This window comes from Alosa pseudoharengus, unplaced genomic scaffold (genome assembly GCF_046254945.1).
Source record: "Alosa pseudoharengus isolate Yale_2024_CS ecotype anadromous, Long Island Sound unplaced genomic scaffold, YU_APseudo_1.1 YU_APseudo_1.1_scf_12, whole genome shotgun sequence".
Lineage (NCBI taxonomy): Eukaryota > Metazoa > Chordata > Actinopteri > Clupeiformes > Clupeidae > Alosa > Alosa pseudoharengus.
Genome location: NW_027468587.1, coordinates 3,153,917 through 3,172,703, shown reverse-complemented (window position 1 = coordinate 3,172,703; position 18,787 = coordinate 3,153,917). Strand labels below are relative to the sequence as shown.

General features: G+C 41.6%; 1 protein-coding gene across 2 annotated transcripts in view; it reads left to right on the top strand.

Moving 5' to 3' along the window:
* The window catches only part of snx27b (sorting nexin 27b), a 37,368-nt gene that overhangs the window by 12,569 nt on the left and 6,012 nt on the right, over positions 1-18,787 (top strand). For both annotated transcript variants that reach the window (XM_076279768.1, XM_076279769.1), the window contains exons 5-10: positions 415-519; positions 6,582-6,660; positions 7,472-7,635; positions 12,124-12,213; positions 12,749-12,898; positions 15,683-15,811. In XM_076279768.1, coding sequence (XP_076135883.1) covers positions 415-519; positions 6,582-6,660; positions 7,472-7,635; positions 12,124-12,213; positions 12,749-12,898; positions 15,683-15,811 — 717 coding nt within the window. The remainder of the gene's footprint in view (positions 1-414; positions 520-6,581; positions 6,661-7,471; positions 7,636-12,123; positions 12,214-12,748; positions 12,899-15,682; positions 15,812-18,787) is intronic.

The window sequence follows — 18,787 nt, the reverse complement described above, 5'->3', positions numbered from 1 at the left end:
GATTTGATGGCCATGATTTACCTAATTTTTGTAGCCTATTCGTCTTTACTTTGTCCCTGCCAGTCAGGCTCATGCTTATGAACCACTGGTATGTCATAGAGAACATTTTTGGCCTTATCAGTGTAAAAGAAAATGCAGTTAAAACCCATTCTCTCCTATGCCAAACTTTGCTGGACTCCCTCTTATGAGGTCATCACTGTGTCTGGAATGTTCATAAATTCAGTTATAAAAATAACTGTAAATATTGTTCTATTGCATTTAAAGTTGTTTTTTTCAAGAAAAATCACTACTCACTACTATCTTGCTTCATGTCCCTTCATTTGTCAATTTTTTTTTTTAACCTGACATACGCACTTTAACCCCTCAAATACGAATGTCTCTTAAGTGTTATGTCTCAATTCTTCTTGCCTCCAGAACTTTAATGGTGTGTCAGATGTGGAGCTGAGAATAGCAATGCCGGACAAAACGACAGCCACGGTCCGAGTACGTAAGAACAGCACCACGGACCAGGTCTATCAGGTAAGATACTGTAGGTTATGAAAGACTGGCTATTGGGGGCAGTGGTAGCCTATTGGTTAAGGAGCTGGGCTGTGGGTTCAAATCGTGGCTGCGGTTGTGGTTGTGTCGTTGAGCAAGGCCCTTTACCCTGAGTCGCTCCGGGGAGACTGGCCCTTGTAAAAGTAGATATAAGTCGCTTTGGATAAAAGTGTCAGCCAGATAAATTAATAAAATAAAATAGATTAAAAATAAGCACCTCAAGGTCACCTCTGCATCCACAGCCCAGAAGCACCCTCGTTTACAACAGATGAAATGTCCATACTCATCTTGAGTAAATAAAAAGTGCTATATGTAGGACATTTGTTGTAATAAATCATAAAATTACCTTTATATGCCATCAGAGATTGAAAAAACATGTTATTTTCAAATACCGACTTCACTGACAACAATGGTACAGCCAGGATATTCAAATTCAAACTTTCATTTGCAGCCTGCTAGTGTTGCATGGTGCACCGATACTATAAAAGTATTGCAATACCCTGAAATAAAAAAAATAAAAAATTATTACCGTACTAGTATCGATACTTTTAAGAATGACCGTGTTGTTTTGCAGTAAGATAGGCCTACGTATGTCATGTGAGTGTGCGCAAAGCATGCCTCTACTGCTTCCTGTAGCCCATGTGAGTGTGCGCAAAGCCTCTAGTGCTTCCCGTAGCCCATGTAGTGCTTCCTGTAGCCCATGTGAGTGTGCGCAAAGCCTCTAGTGCTTCCTGTAGCCCATGTGAGTGTGCGCAAAGCCTCTAGTGCTTCCTGTAGCCCATGTGAGTGCGCACAAAGCCTCTAGTGCTTCCTGTAGCCCATGGGTCTTTTCTCCTCACGTACACACACATGCAGTTGTCAACGGCAGAGGTCATGTGATGAGTTCAGTGAGACATGGCTGCTAATTAAAGTGATGCTGTGGCTGTACAGCAACAAATAATAGGTTAAGATGATTTGCTGACTTACACCTTGCAAGTGTGTGTTGCTAACCTATCTAGGCTATGGAATTCAGTTCATTTAGGTCTACTGTTGGTTTTAGGGATGTCCCGATCCAGCTTTTTGCACTTCCGATCCGATACCGATATTGTAGCTTTTAGCATCGGCTGATACCGATACCGGCCGATCCAAGCATGTATTAAAGATTAAAGATATTTACAAGGATTAAAGTTCTCCGTCATAGGACGGATTTCCGTCAATTTGATTTTAGAAATGTCATATCTGAGATTGATGCAGATCCGATGAGAAAAAAAAATAGGAGGGGGGGGGGGACTATCACCTTTGCTTTTCCAAAGAACACGTAGGCTATGGAGGACTATAACGGTCTAAAAGTTGGATTATAGTGACACATTAGATACAGCTGACGAGGTTGGCCAATCCGTTTAACTTTTTTGGATATGATATTGTGAGCTCTATGTGCGAATTCGGAGAAGAAGCGTAGGCTGTGTTCTTTCCGTGCATCAATGTAGACAATTTCTTACTATCGCGAACTCTTGTCAGAGGAGGTCATTCATTTTGGGTGTCACCTATGACTTGAACAGATAGCCTTCTATGCCACCCGATGTAGGCTACTATTATTGTTAGTTTTTAATCAATGCAACATTATAACATTATGTGTAAAGCGACGCAATATAAACCGTAGCCTATGCAATTTATTATCCCGTCTGTTGTCATGTACAACAATGTTTTTCACAATTTGCGACGGAAGGTTTTGACTGAGCGTGTTAGCATAAAAAATAATAATAATATCACTGTCATCATCGCGAACTGTTGAGTAAGGGGGTCAGTCTGTTTGTGACGCACAGACAGCCTTGTAGCCTATTTTGCTTAGGCCTCACTTTTAACGACAGTAGATTGTGAGTGTATGTTGAAAAAAAATAACCATACAATTAAAATAGTCAACTTAAAACTTTGCTATAAAATATTATTAATTTATAGCACAAAACCATAACCAGTAGGCCTACCAGAACCTTGCATATTAGCGTCATGATTTGTGTGCGTCTATTTGGCAAGGCCACTAGCTGTCATGGATGCATTGTTGCTAAAGGAAGGCAGGTGTCAAAAGTTAAAAAATAAATGGAGATGGGCAGCTGTTGGAAACGGGGGAGAACTAACAAGCCATGGTGTAAAGAAATTAAAGTGCCAGGGGTTTGCTTTTGCGCGGTTCGCTGCAAGAAAATTGTTTATGGATGCAATAGGAAAACGTTTTAGCACGCCACCAATCAGAAGACCGCTATAAGGTTAACGTTCGTGCACTTCAGGACATCTTCCCTACCTGGTGCAACTAGCCACCACGACAGAGGTAGGCTACGTTTATCTATGGCTGACCGTTTTTACGTTTAGAAAGTAGGCTACGCATGTTCTTTCATAGCGCAACACGACCTGTCCCTCACCATATCGCAACCTCTTGTCAACCTTATACAATCTGTTGCTGAAGACAAAGCACCGTCTCCAGATTGTCGTTATCAAATGCGCAGACCTCCTGCATGAGCACACACAGTATTGCTGCTCATTGAAAAACTGAGTTGTCTGTAAAACTCAAAATTACCATGTTTTCATTAAATGCGGATGAGGCAACAAATGGAAAAATGAACAATATCTAGAATGTTCTGATTCGTTACTTTGATGAGGAAATGGGAAGTCTTGCAAACTTGATTTTATAGATTTTACTTGGTGTTGAATTGCATATTAACCAGAAAAAAATCTCCCCTTTAAACACTTTTGGCCTGAAGTAATTAAATAAGAGTGTGTTAAAGCCTTTCTACAATATTGCTGCAGTAGAAAAGAACAGCAATGGCTAATCAGCAATGGTCAGGGATGGTACTAAAATATATTTTTGTTCATCAGGAAAACTCAATCTCAATAAAGAACACTTTCAATTCGCCTTATTAACATGGCGGCCATTGGCGGCTAAAACAAGGCTACAGGGTACACAAACCATAGGATTGTTATGTTCTATGCCAGTGTTTCCCAAACTTTTTTTCTGGGGACCCACTTTTTAAAAATGACAGACCATCGCGACCCATTTCACTTCAGATCTAACATGCAACCTGCATGCAACCACCAATATTTAATTTATTAGACAACATAAATTGTGCTGGCGACCCAAATAAAATCTCCTGCGACCCACCTGTGGGTTGCGACCCAGTCTTTGGGAAACACTGTTCTATGCATTCACCTGTAGGTGGCATTAATTATATAGTAAGTGTACCCTGTAGCCCCGTTTTGGTTTAAAAAATGGCCGCCGTGTGAATAAGGCGAATACTCCCTTTACTTTGCTGTTTGCATCTTTTTGTACATTAAAAAACAATAGGTTTTCTCTATAGGTAGATAAGAACAACGTATGACTTATGGCCTGAAAAAAGTTCAGTCAAACGATTTTTTTTCACTTTAATCCCTGTATTTACTTATTTTGTTGTTATACTCATGTTGAAAAGGGTTTTACTCTTAAGAACAACTAGCCAACTTAATTAGGTTAGTTTGAATAATCCACAGTGGTTGGTAACGAGAAGCTGACCTGTTTATTCTTAACAGGGTTAAATAAACACAAAATAATAAATAGTCAATTAACCACACAAACTGAATTGGCATCAGTGCTCTGCTCTTGAACAACAAGAGTGTAAACCAAGGCTTAAAAAGCCATCAGTGCAAACAATATTGTAAACTGTATAAAAAAAGCAAAACACACAGAAAAGCTGAGTAGAAAATAAATAGTCAATTAACCACACAAACTGAATTGGCATCAGTGCTCTGCTCAAGAGTGTAAACCAAGGCTTAAAAAAACCATCAGTGTAAACAATATTGTAAACAATATAAAATTATATATAAAAGCAACACACACAAAACCTGAGTAGAAAATAGTCAAATTACCACACACACACTGAATTGGCTATAACAACCCAAATAACTGTCACGCCTTTTACAGTATTACTATCTCCTCCACACTTTACTGCTCCATCTCCATACTCCCTTCAATTTCTACTGTTTGCCCTGGCTGCAGTCTGAGCATGATGGGGAGATTCTTCTTCTATTCACAAAGGTGATCATTTCAACATGCTCAGGTGTCAGCCTGCTCCTGTGCTCATCAATGATAAGTGAGACTGCGCTAAAAAGCCTCTCACTGTTGCGTTTTAAAAGCGAAACTGATGCCACAACTGGTCTGGGTTTGCTGAAGTAACCTAGGCTACAGGCTGCATTTATTACAGAAAATCAAGCAACATAGCACGTAGGCCTATCTACACTATTTAGAGACAGGAGCTTAAGTTTACCGCGATAACAGCTGTCACTAATTCACATCGTGTAGGCTGCGCCGATGCACAGACTAAACGGTAAAAAAAGTTATGATAGCCTACTGGAGGCTTCTACCCTTTTGGATGTGTAGAGTTGTAGGCCTAGGTGCACTTAGTTGTTAGCGATTGACCAGGTTGCTTTTTGAAATGAAATGCGTTTGTTAGGCTAGCCGATTGTAAAAATAGGGAAATTAAAGTGCGTGCTGTGCCTATACATTACACAAACAATCTTAAATCGCGGAGATAACATTCGTTAGACAGGCAAAGCTGTCAGCAGCAACATGCATAAGAGCCTAATAGTAAGAGGGTCTCGCGGACACTTGCGGTCGCGGTTAACATTAGGCTATATTAATTCAACTGTGACATGAAATGTTTGCTTGATAACTTTAAATTCTTAGTGGGACATGCACAGACAACTGTGCTGAAAAACGCGGACCGGATTTGGGGGAAAAGCTGAAAAAACTGGAATGGATTACCTACATCGGTGCGCTGGAAAACACGGACCGGAGTTTTGAAAACAAACTGGATCGGGAGTCCGGATCGGGATTTTCCCGTGCAGGCCGATCCCACATTTTTTGCTAATATCGGCGGCCGATCCGATCCAAATATCGGATCGGGACATCCCTAGTTGGTTTTAATAACATTTCAGAAATAGGCTACGCAACCTATTGGCAAACTTTTACATCTGGAGAGAGCTCCTTCTAGCTAACTATCCCGTTAGCTCAAGTCATGTCTGCCATTTGTGTAGTGTGCTGTGTTCACCAAAATCATGGAAATTAAGTGCAAGACACTTACTGTATCTCTTCAATGACACCAGAAAGATTCTCTTTGACTTGTTATTTTTTTTTAACATTTGTTTTATCTAATGACATAAAAAACATCCACCTATCCTTATGCACTATGCACAACCATTTTCCACTAACCTAAAACTGTGACACTGAAGGCTCAATACCTGAAGGCTGAAGACTTTCACGTTCTTCTTAAAGTGACAGGCACTTAATTAGACCTACACACCACCAATGTAATGACAGAAAAGATGTGTAATAGTTAAAAAATCAAAATTAAGTATTCAAATTATACTTTTTAGCTATTAGTAATTATGCAGATCATAAAATACTATAAATTATTAACCTAATATATAGTTTATATGCATTCCAACATATATGAAATAGAAACATACGTATGGCCTAAGCCATCATTTTCATCATTTTCATCATTTTGTGTGTGTGTGTGTGTGTGTGTGTGTGTGTGTAGAGGGTAAAGCAGAGTCTACCACTGGTGTGAATGATCACACAATATTCATTATTACTGATGGCTTCAAGGTGTTGGGGTGTTCAAGGCCCCCAAATCAAACAAAATGTAAAAAATTCTTGACTTGGTATCGAAACAATAATTTTGGTATTGTGACAACACTACAGCCTGCAAATACTGTTTATGTTTGAGTTTGTGTTTTGGCCTGCTTCGCCACCTTCCGCCAATTTACCAATCACACGGCTAGTACCATTTTGACCTTTGAATTACCAGATTAGCCTACTTAATGCTCTCAAAGTTTTGATTTTGAACTGCAATGCCCATTTTAAACACTAGTGTTTGTTCTTACAGTACATATAGCACCTTTCATGTTGTCATAAATTCATATCAATGCTACACAGAGAATAGCAAGTGCTTTGTGATAAAATACATGAGTCTGTGCATATGTGTGTGTGTGTGTGTGTGTGTGTGTTTGTGTGTGCGTGTGTCTGGGTCTGTGTGTTTCAGGCTGTTGTAATGAGAGTCGAAATGGATAGCATCACAGCCAGTTACTTTGCACTTTTTGAAGTGATCAATCATACATTTGGTAAGTACATCTTCATGAGCTTTCATCTGAGTGTCTGTGCACCTGGGTCAGTTGAGACTACAGGCTTGGCCATCTGCTATAGATCCACATAATGGACATAGTGGTCAAAATGTAATAGGCATAATAGGCTGCACTGGGAGCAGGTGTGTTTGACATCTTTATAAGGGAGGGTACCTATGTTCCCCGGGTCCTATGTTCCCCGCTTTGTAAGGGACCGGGGAACATAGGACCCTTTAAAACCCTAACCCTAACCCCGAGCGGGGAACATAGGACCCAGAGAACATAGGACCCGGGGAACATAGGGATGATCCCTTTTGTAATAAATGTATGTGTAGAGATTTGAACTAGATAACTAAGAATCTGCACCCTTGTTATTAATGTTACTACAAATCATGTCAGCCCTATATTTAACTAAGAATAGTTCAAAGACAACATATCAACCGTTGAAGCCAGCAACATGTCTCAAAAAGTTGGGACAATTCTTAATTAAATATAGGGTTGACATGATTTGTAAATCATAGCATTCTTTTTAATTCACATTTTTACAAAGCGTCCCAACTTTTAAGAGTAAGCTATCAACACACACACACACACACACACACACACACACACATACACACACACACATACACACACACACGCACATACACACACACACACACACACACACACACACACACAGTGCCCCCCAGAACAATCTTGGTTGCGGCCTGCTTATTATTTGTTATTTATTTTTGCTTCAAGTCCTGACTTCCTTTTGTCACCACATGATTGCATCTCTCTCTCTCTCTCTCTCTCTCTCTCTGTCCAGTGCGTAAGCTGGCCCCTAATGAGTTTCCCCATAAGCTGTATGTGCAAAACTACACATCTGCAGTGCCAGGCACCTGTCTGACCCTTCGCAAGTGGCTCTTTAGCGCAGAGGAGGAAGTGCTGCTCAACGACAACCAGCTGGCCATAACCTACTGCTTCCACCAGGTGTGCCTGTGTGCGTTTTTGTGTGTGTGTGTGTGTGTGTGTGTGTGTGTGTAAGAGAGAGAGAGAGAGAGAGAGAATGTTTTCAGGGTGGCTGCGGGTCCTTAAAAAGTCTTAAAATCACTTTTCCTAAAGATAAGGCCTTAAAAACTATTAAATTGTCTTAAATTCAGATTGGATAGGTCTTAAATCTTTTTTAGTCGTGTCACTGCGATAATGCAGGCAATCTGTTCTGTCAGGTTGAATAATTATGTTAATTATGTCCGGTATGCGCTGGGCAGGCTCGGACTGGTAATCTGTATAACCGGGCACGGTGGGCCGGTCCACATGTGGGCCGGTGACCTCCGGGAATTTAGCCTATTTGCGACCCGTCATGTAGACCTAGGCCTAGCCTATAAATGCAGTTGCATCCATTTGGATTGGGGGGTGACAGGTCAATCATTTTGGGCTCTTCATGACAGATTCAGTGTGTGTTACGGTCGCGCCCCCCTGCCCCACCCCTCAAGTGGATTTGTCCAAGCAGCCGCTTGCTTTGTGGGGAAATATAGCCTACGATTCCATGCATGGTAGCCTAGGCTATATAAGTGCCCTCCGCTGGCTGGTGTTCACATCATCGCAGTTTAACCGTTTAACAGCAATCAGAGGTGTCTAGTTATATTCCATAAATATATTGTTTTTATAGACGTTAGTTGCACGCACTACGAAGAGCTTTACTGCACCATGTAGGCTACTGTAGTGTGGTTTTTCTGTCAACATAAAAAAAACTCCGGGTAGCCTACAATTTTCGCACAACTTGGTGGAAAAGTGTAGCACAGGTTCATGTCTGGACTCAAAAGGAACTTCAAAGTATTTCCTATATAGTAGCCTTTTAGCTCACAACAACAGTGAAAGTGAAACTTGGAAAGTGGAAGTCTCTCCCCCGAGTGTTACATTAGATGCACAATCAATCGCAAGTCGATGCACGTAAAAAAGTATCAACTGTTAGGTTAGTAATGAAGGTAGCCTAATTTTGCAAAATGTGATGACGGCACACAAACTTGGGCAAAAACGTTTAGTATACACTTGTGGTGATAGCCTACAGTTAATGTGAATCGCTGACTATAACCAAAGTAAAGGAGAAGATTTGCACCAAATAGGCCTAAAGGCTGTGGTTGTGTTTCTACAACATGTTGGCACAAATCGTAATTTCTGTCAACTATGACAATATCCATGCATGTTCAGTAGCCTATATTTTTCATTTAGTCAAGCAGTGACATGTGGTTTAATGCATGGGGTAACATGACGTGAGACAGACAGAAGATGAGCCTGTCTTTAATAGCCTATCCCTGAATCCTGTCCCTCTCAAATCACTTTAAAATGGTGTGATTAGCAACCAGAATAAAAATAAAAAAAATCCCGGAGAGACCCCCCCGGACCCCCGTGTTATTGTGATTTTAATAACCTATAGGTCCAAATCTAAATGTTTGGGTTCAGTTTATGAAGTGTTGCTACAGCATGATACTGTGTGTTCGTGGGGGGGGGATTTTGGTATCGGTGGGCTTGTGTGTGTGTGTGCCCAGGAAAAAATTAACTGTAAAATTTCACAGTAAAACAATGAAATTTACAGTTCAACTTAAATGTGTTATAGTTCTACCATTGCCTTTACAGTTCGACCATGAATATATCATAACTTGACCATGAACTCTCCCATTACTATGAACTTCATGGTCGCATGTCTGATGTGGACTTTAAAGTTTACAGTTAATAAGTAAAGATGATGAGTGACTGCAATTTGTTTATAGTCAGACTGAGGTCTTCATAATTATGAGGTTTACATCACATTTAAATCACATTTCTGGGATAATACCAGACTGTATGAAATAAAACATGAATTCCCTCTTTTTATATCCTTCACATTCCTGTGCTACCTCTACTTTTAAGCCTATGTCATGTTTGATGGTCATCAAATAGGCTATGTTTACTTACTCACATGTTAGGCTACTTGTATCGACTAAAGTTTAACAACATGACAGAAAAACAAACTTTTGATTAAAGAACACAGTGTCGTCCATTATCACTTATCATGAACACATCAAAAGTGGTCATGGTAGAACTGTTAATAAATACTTCATGGTTGAACTGTAAAGATCCATAAGTTGACAGTGTTATGAACTATCATAGTGAATTTTACAGTAAAACCATCAAATTACCACAAATAAATTAATGAGAATAGCAGCACTCTTTTTATGGAAGCCTTAGCTATGTAGCTATGACACCATGTGTGCAGGAAGACCATCTTACTCAATTTAGCTCTAATATTCTCAGGGTCCTTGACTCTATATACTATAATAGCACCTGCCAAGGATAGAAAGACTTCAGTAAACCTAAAACACCATGGAGGAATATCACAACAGTAGCAAATCAGAAGAGAGAATGTAGGAAAGCTGAACGTAAATGGAGAAACACTAAGCTTCAGATTAACTATATGACATCTTCAAAAAAAGATCTTCAACTTAGTTCATCTACAGTACCTGCTGTCTTGACGCTCTGCCTACAAACTTCTTTAAAAGTGTTTTCAGCTGTTTGGCATTTGAGCTTATGCAAATTGTGAACCATTCTCAGCTCAGGCATTTTCCCAGCAGCACTTAAGACTGCAGTTATAAAACCTCTCCTGTTGTGTTTGCGGTCAAATGTGACCGATTGACAATTCTTTTCTCTCAAAAATATTGTTACCTTATTCTGACTACCATGAGGCGCCATGACTTAATACAGGGCATCTGAACACACAAAAGAATTTTTGATAATGTTCATGACAATTTGAGTGTTTTATTTAACACCCATGTGTATTCCCGGTTTCAAATATGACCGGCCATTAGAAATGAATGGGTGAGAAAATGGTCGGTGTATAAAATTGAATCCAGACACATACTTATTGATTAGATGGACTGTATGTGTGCTTCTGTACATTAAAACACCCTCACTCCCCCTCTTTGCTTCTATGCCAGCCCCCACTGGAACCTTTCCCCAATAGAATCTTCCCCTTTCTGACTTGCATTAGCTCAGGTCAATGAGGCCTACAGGCCATAAATAGCAAATGGAAGTTCAATAGGTTATATCTATAGAACACACGTTCATACAAAGGTCTATCACAACATTAGATGATATATGTGCTACTATGGATTTATAACAACTTTGGGTGCTGAGATATCATGCAAAACATGAGTACCTTGTCTCACCCCCCACAGCACAGACAATTTCTAATCTTTAAAAACAGCCCCTACAAGATTCTTAGCAATTCTGACCTTTTGACGATCGAAACTATCTCAGCAACAGAGACATGAAACTGCCCCAACTGGTCCTTGACAATTCAAGAACTTCAGTGCATTCTCCTCCAAGCACTTTGGGATGCCTGGAGCCATAGTGCTCATTTCCCCAAATATGTTGCTGGATGCATTGTAAGCCATTCTAAGCTGTTACACACGCCAAAGCTGTTTTGTCATTCAAAATAGGGTATTGGTCTTCACAACTGAACGTAAATTGTGTGTGTGTGTGGTGGGGGGGGGGGGGGGGGGGGGGGGGGGGTCGTCGGTCCAGTAGTGGGCCGGTCCAGGAGAAAATTGCCAGGGCCGAATTTTGTTCCCAGTCCGACCCTGGCGCTGGGTTTGTTTGTTGGCAGTGCATGTGTAGGCTATACTTATGTGAGAGGGAAATAGATGTGCTTTGATTTCAACTTAGTAGGCTTAGTTGTAGTATACACGATTAAAAAGTAGGTCCACTTGTGTGTAGTATCCAAACAATCCAACTCAAAATCCAAGAACACCTTGCGAATTATCCTCCCGAGTCTTGTTCCTTTGTTTGTTTGTTGTTGTTGTTTTCAGTTTAAAAACAAACAACTGAGAACCCACACAACACCATTCAGATTTCAAACAAAAAAGTCTGTTGGGAAAGTTTGCTTCTATCTTTCAAATTTGAACCAAGTTCATGGTTTATGTGCAACATAACACCAGTCTCGCTTAGTAGGCCTAGTGCTTATTTAGCCTATATAAGAACACACCGGTTCCAAAAACTGTGCTTAATGACGCACTGGGAATTTGTATTGATAAAAAAAATAAAAATGAAAAATCGTTTGCTAGCAGCGCCCTCAGCACCCACATTCCCACGCCCTTTTGTGTGTGTGTGTGTGTGAGAGAGAGAGAGAGAGAGGGAGAGAGAGAGGAGAGAAAGAGAGAGATAGAGACAGACAGAGAGAGAGAGAGAGAGAGAGAGAGGAGAGAGAGATATAGAGACAGAGAGAGAGAGAGAGATAACAGAGTGGGACAGGGAGGGTGGCGAGCATGCGTGTCTCTGTCTATGTGCTGAATGTGTTTGTCTCTACGTGTTTCTTTCTATCCAACCCTCTTTCTGTAACTTCTTTCTGCTTGTTTTCCTCACAGCGCTCCATGCTCCACTCACTTCACTCTCTCCTTCTCTCTCCTCACTCACTCTCTCCTCCTTCTTCTCTCTCCCCACCAGGCCATGGAGGACGTGAAGAAGGGATCCATAAAGGTGGGGGAGAAGTCTTATCAGCTCCAGAAACTCGCCGAGCAGAAGAAGATAAATATTGTAAGTTGTGTCGTGTCGTGTCGTGTCGTGTCATGTGTGTCGTGTCATGTGTGTCGTCAGAGTAATGGGTGTTTTAGATTTTTGCAATTAAGTTTTCAATGTATTTTCTCCCAATCTAAAGCATAAGGGTGGAAAGATACAGTTCTGTAGTCTGTATGTCCCTTGTGCTCCAGAGCGAAAGATAGATGATATACAGCTCTGCTGTATTCAGTCCTCTATCGCCACCTGTTGGCTTTGAGTGAGAAATGCACAGGATATTAAAGATGAGCAACACTTCACAGTAATAAGTTAACATTCCTTCACCCTCCTTTGTGATCTTCCTGCTAATGCCTTCATGTCTAGCTTGGTCAAATGAGCAAGAATAATTTCCAAATGATCAATATTCCTTTCCATAAAAAGGACAGTGATTACTATTTTACTATTGACTACTGATTTATTATTTATTATTGCACTGTTAACATCTCTGCTGTTCTATTTCCACTGGCCCTCTTTAGCACCCTTGTGACCCTACGTTTCTCTGTTACTTCTCCATCAGTACTTGAGTATGCTGAGCACATGTGAAGGCTACAATGAGATTGTGTTCCCTCACTGCGCGTGCGACTCGAGGCGCAAAGGCCACGTGGTCACTGCCATCAGCATCCACCACTTCAAGCTGCACGCCTGCACCGAGGACGGGACTCTGGAGGTGAGCTGCTGCTGTGGCCGCCACGACAGCTCTCTGTGGACACACACACGCACGCACGCACGCACGCACGCACGCACGCACGCACGTACGCACGCACACACTCACACACACACACACACACACACACACACACACACACTCGCACGCACGCACGCGCGCACGCGCGCGCGCGCGCACGCGCGCGCGCACACGCACACGCACACACACACACACACACACACACACACACACACACACACACACACACACACACACACACACACACACACACACACACACACACACACACACACACACACACACACACACACACACACTCACAGTCACAGTCACAGTCACAGTCACAGTCACAGTCACAGTCACAGTCACAGTCACAGTCACAGTCACACGCACACGCACACGCACACGCACACGCACACGCACACGCACACGCACACGCACACGCACACGCACACGCACACACTCACACTCACACTCACACTCACACTCACACTCACACTCACACTCACACTCACACTCTCACACACACACACTCACACACACACACACACACACACACACACACTTTCTGTGGGCAGGCACAGCCCTCGCTGTGCTCACAATCTTCATTGTTTAGTAGTGACAAAGTGCACATTACACTCTATGGGCCTTACTTGGGCAAAGAATAAAGTCGCCCAATGAGCAAAGTGTCTTATGCATGAGCTGAACCTATCAAGTGGCGTGTGGAAGTATTAAGCTGATCCACCGATGTTTGAGCGTAGCATCTTGCTTATCTTATTATCTTATTTGCAAATAGATTGTGCCTGACTATTAAATAAGCTTTAGTTAGACTTAAGACTTTGCACTTTTCCTTTTAATGCCTTTTAATTTGCAGCCCAATAACTACATTGAGGTTATTCCCTACATAGCAAACTACAGTATTGTATACTGCACAACACACACACCATTAGACACATAATACTATTATTATTCGTTGCTGCAATATCCACGATATTCCTGAGCCAACAATGGCCATCCTCAGTATTCAGAAATCCAGTTTTCTATTTCCGGCCGAAGCTGCGTTGTATTGATTTCAATGTGGCGGTAGACAGTGCTTGATGTATCCTAAGCCATGTACAAGCAAACTTCTATATTTTTCTGTCAGTCATACAGTATATTATATAGAATGTCCATATTGAGTGCAGAATTGTCAACATTTTGAAAGCAATATAAGTTGAAGCATATTTGGATGGAAAATGGACGGAAGATGAAAACCGGACGGAAGGATGGTTTCATGAATAAGGTGGATAGAGGAGCTTAAACCCAAGGGTTTTACTCTCACATACAAGATAAAGGAATGTAAAATCATACAAATGTAGAACACATGTACTGTTAGCTACCGGTATGTGGGTGCTATTGCAATAGCTTTGGTGTGTTTAGCTCACCAAATGGGGCAACCGTGGCCTACTGGTTAGCGCTTCGGACTTGTAACCGGAGGGTTGCCGGTTCGAACCCCGACCAGTAGGCACGGCTCAGTGCCCTTGAGCAAGGTACCTAACCTCTCACTGCTCCCCAAGCGCCGCTGTTGTTGCAGGCAGTTCACTGCTCCGGGATTAGTGTGTGCTTCACTTCACTGTGTGTGTGTGTGTGTGTGTGTGTGTGTGTGTGTGTTTTAACACTCTCTCTCTCTCAGAACCAGGTGATCGTGTGTGTGTGTGTGTGTGTGTTTTAACACACTGTCTCTCTCTCAGAACCAGGTGATCGTGTGTGTGTGTGTGTGTGTGTGTGTGTGTGTTTTAACACTATCTCTCTCTCTCAGAACCAGGTGATCGTGTGTGTGTGTGTGTGTGTGTGTGTGTGTGTTTTAACACTCTCTCTCTCTCTCAGAACCAGGTGATCGTGTGTGTGTGTGTGTATGTGTGTGTGTGTGTGTGTGTGTTTTAACACACTCTCTCTCTCTCAGAACCAGGTGATTGTGTGTGTGTGTGTGTGTGTGTGTGTGTGTGTGTGTGTGTGTGTATGTGTGTGTGTGTGTGTGTGTGTGTGTGTGTGTGTGTGTTTTAACACACTCTCTCTCTCTCAGAACCAGGTGATCGTGTGTGTGTGTGTGTGTGTGTGTGTGTGTTTTAACACACTCTCTCTCTCTCAGAACCAGGTGATCGTGTGTGTGTGTGTGTGTGTGTGTGTGTGTGTGTGTGTGTGTGTGTGTGTGTGTGTGTGTGTGTGTTTTAACACACTCTCTCTCTCAGAACCAGGTGATCGTGTGTGTGTGTGTGTATGTGTGTGTGTGTTTGTGTTTTAACACACTCTCTCTCTCTCAGAACCAGGTGATCGTGTGTGTGTGTGTGTGTGTGTGTGTGTGTGTGTGTTTTAACACACTCTCTCTCTCTCAGAACCAGGTGATCGTGTGTGTGTGTGTGTGTGTGTGTGTGTGTGTGTGTGTGTGTGTGTGTGTGTATGTGTTTTAACACACTCTCTCTCTCTCAGAACCAGGTGATTGTGTGTGTGTGTGTATGTGTGTGTGTGTGTGTGTGTGTGCTTTAACACACTCTCTCTCTCAGAACCAGGTGATTGTGTGTGTGTGTGTGTGTGTGTGTGTGTGTATGTGTGTGTGTGTGTGTGTGTGTGTGTGTGTGTGTTTTAACACTCTCTCTCTCTCAGAACCAGGTGATTGTGTGTGTGTGTGTGTGTGTGTGTGTGTTTTAACACTCTCTCTCTCTCAGAACCAGGTGATCGTGTGTGTGTGTGTGTGTGTGTGTGTGTGTGTGTGTGTGTGTGTGTGTTTTAACACTCTCTCTCTCTCAGAACCAGGTGATTGCGTTTGAGTGGAGTGAGATGCAGCGCTGGGACACAGATGAGGAGGGCGTGGCCTTCTGCTTCGAGTACGCCAGAGGAGAGAAGAAGCCTCGCTGGGTCAAGATCTTCACCCCCTATGTAAGACTCAAGATCTTTACCCCCTATATAAGACTCAAGATCTCTACCCCCTAAGACTCAAGATCTTTACCCCCTATGTAAGACTCAAGATCTCTACCCCCTATGTAAGACTCAAGATCTTTACCCCCTATATAAGACTCAAGATCTCTACCCCCTATGTAAGACTCAAGATCTTTACCCCCTAAGACTCAAGATCTTTACCCCCTATATAAGACTCAAGATCTTTACCCCCTATGTAAGACTCAAGATCTTTACCCCCTATGTAAGACTCAAGATCTTTACCCCCTAAGACTCAAGATCTTTACCCCCTATGTAAGACTCATGATCTTTACCCCCTATATAAGACTCAAGATCTTTACCCCCTATGACTCAAGATCTTTACCCTATATGTAAGAATCAAGATCTGTAGCCCCTATGTAAGACTCAAGATCTTTACCCCCTATGACTCAAGATCTTTATCCCATATGTAAGACTCAAGATCTTTATCCCATATGTACATGTAAGACTCAAGATCTTTACCCCCTATGTAAGACTCAAGATCTGTACCCCCTATGACTCAAGATCTTTATCCCATATGTAAGACTCAAGATCTTTATCCCATATGTACATGTAGGACTCAAGATCTTTACCCCCTATGTAAGACTCAAGATCTTTATCCCATATGTAAGACTCAAGATCTGTACCCCCTAAGAGTCAAGATCTTTACCCCCTATGTAAGACTCAAGATCTGTACCCCCTAAGACTCAAGATCTTTACCCCCTATATAAGACTCAAGATCTTTACCCCCTATGTAAGACTCAAGATCTTTACCCCCTAAGACTCAAGATATTTACCCCCTATGTAAGACTCATGATCTTTACCCCCTATATAAGACTCAAGATCTTTACCCCCTATGACTCAAGATCTTTACCCTATATGTAAGAATCAAGATCTGTAGCCCCTATGTAAGACTCAAGATCTTTACCCCCTATGACTCAAGATCTTTATCCCATATGTAAGACTCAAGATCTTTATCCCATATGTACATGTAAGACTCAAGATCTTTACCCCCTATGTAAGACTCAAGATCTGTACCCCCTATGACTCAAGATCTTTATCCCATATGTAAGACTCAAGATCTTTATCCCATATGTAAGACTCAAGATCTTTATCCCATATGTACATGTAAGACTCAAGATCTTTACCCCCTATGTAAGACTCAAGATCTGTACCCCCTATGACTCAAGATCTTTACCCCCTATGTAAGACTCAAGATCTTTATCCCATATGTAAGACTCAAGATCTGTACCCCCTAAGAGTCAAGATCTTTACCCCCTATGTAAGACTCAAGATCTGTACCCCCTAAGACTCAAGATCTTTACCCCCTATGTAAGACTCAAGATCTTTACCCCCTATGTAAGACTCAAGATCTTTACCCCCTAAGACTCAAGATCTTTACCCCCTATATAAGACTCAAGATCTTTACCCCCTATGTAAGACTCAAGATCTTTACCCCCTATGTAAGACTCAAGATCTTTACCCCCTAAGACTCAAGATCTTTACCCCCTATGTAAGACTCAAGATCTTTACCCCCTATGTAAGACTCAAGATCTTTACCCCCTATGACTCAAGATCTTTACCCTATATGTAAGACTCAAGATCTTTACCCCCTATGTAAGACTCAAGATCTTTACCCCCTATGTAAGACTCAAGATCTTTACCCCCTATGTAAGACTCAAGATCTTTACCCCCTAAGACTCAAGATCTTTACCCCCTATGTAAGTACTGAAGTACTGCATAATTATGTTATCACTTCACTGACACTATGGAGACATATTTCACGTCAACAATAGAGATGAAAACTAGCTTTAGGTTAACGAAGATGTAGATCATCTGCCTAATTAATTTATTTGTGCAACAGGCCACGTTCATTTCAGCGAGATGAGTGAAATAAATGTTTTTTTAAGCTGCCATCGCCATACTATTTGCTACGATATTCACCTGTTAGAAATAGAACACGTTGCTATTTCCTTTTTTTTCATGCAGTGGATTAGGCTATCAAGTCACTCGTTTGAACAGTAACAGTAATCCAGTTCATTCGTAGTTTTAAATATAGTTGTTTCTGGCCTACCCACGGGAGGTTAAGTTTGTCAGTTTCACTTGCGCAGACACGTAGGCCTACAATGACACTACATGGACACTATAGCCTACTAGGCAATTTAATGTTATGCTTCTATATTTTATGACACCAAAATTAAGAAGTATGCTATATCTTGATCGGGAAAACATTTAGTTTATTTTTCTTTCATCCGATAATAGCCTGCAGCAAATTAACAGACAGAAGCACGGCAGGGCACGCCCCGAATGAAAATGAATGAATGGAACCTCGCTTCTCGCGTCAGTCAGGGAAAACACTGTTCACCAAGTCACGATGATCAGCTATCCAGCAGCAGTGTGTGTTGTTTAGCCTAGGCTGAGTGTAATCTTAGGTAATGTTATGTAATGTATGAGAACTAATATTGCCTGGCAATAGCCTACTAAATTGAAATAGCGGAGGAGCGAAATATCTCCAGGCATTTTGGTGTTAAAGTTAACGTTAGTTTGCTTTGCATGTGAACATGATGTGACTTGCTATGTAGCCTACGACACGAAGCAGTAGCCTAACATTCCCTTGAACTAAAATTAGTATTTATAGTATAATATAGTATAATTTAGATATTAAAATCATATAGCAAATTATAGCCTAATGACATACTACAATTATAGCCTTATGATATATTACAAAAAAAAGTTGAGTCCTCGACGAGTCATCACGAGTGCGAATGCACGAGTCCGAGTCCAAGTTCGAGTCATCAGTGCTCAAGTCCAAGTTAAGTCACAAGTCTCTAAATTTAGCTAATGACTCGGACTCGAGTTCGAGTCTCGGACTCGAGTACTACAACACTGTTACTAAGGCATTTAAATGCTCAAATACCTAAAGCTAACCCTTCATTAGCC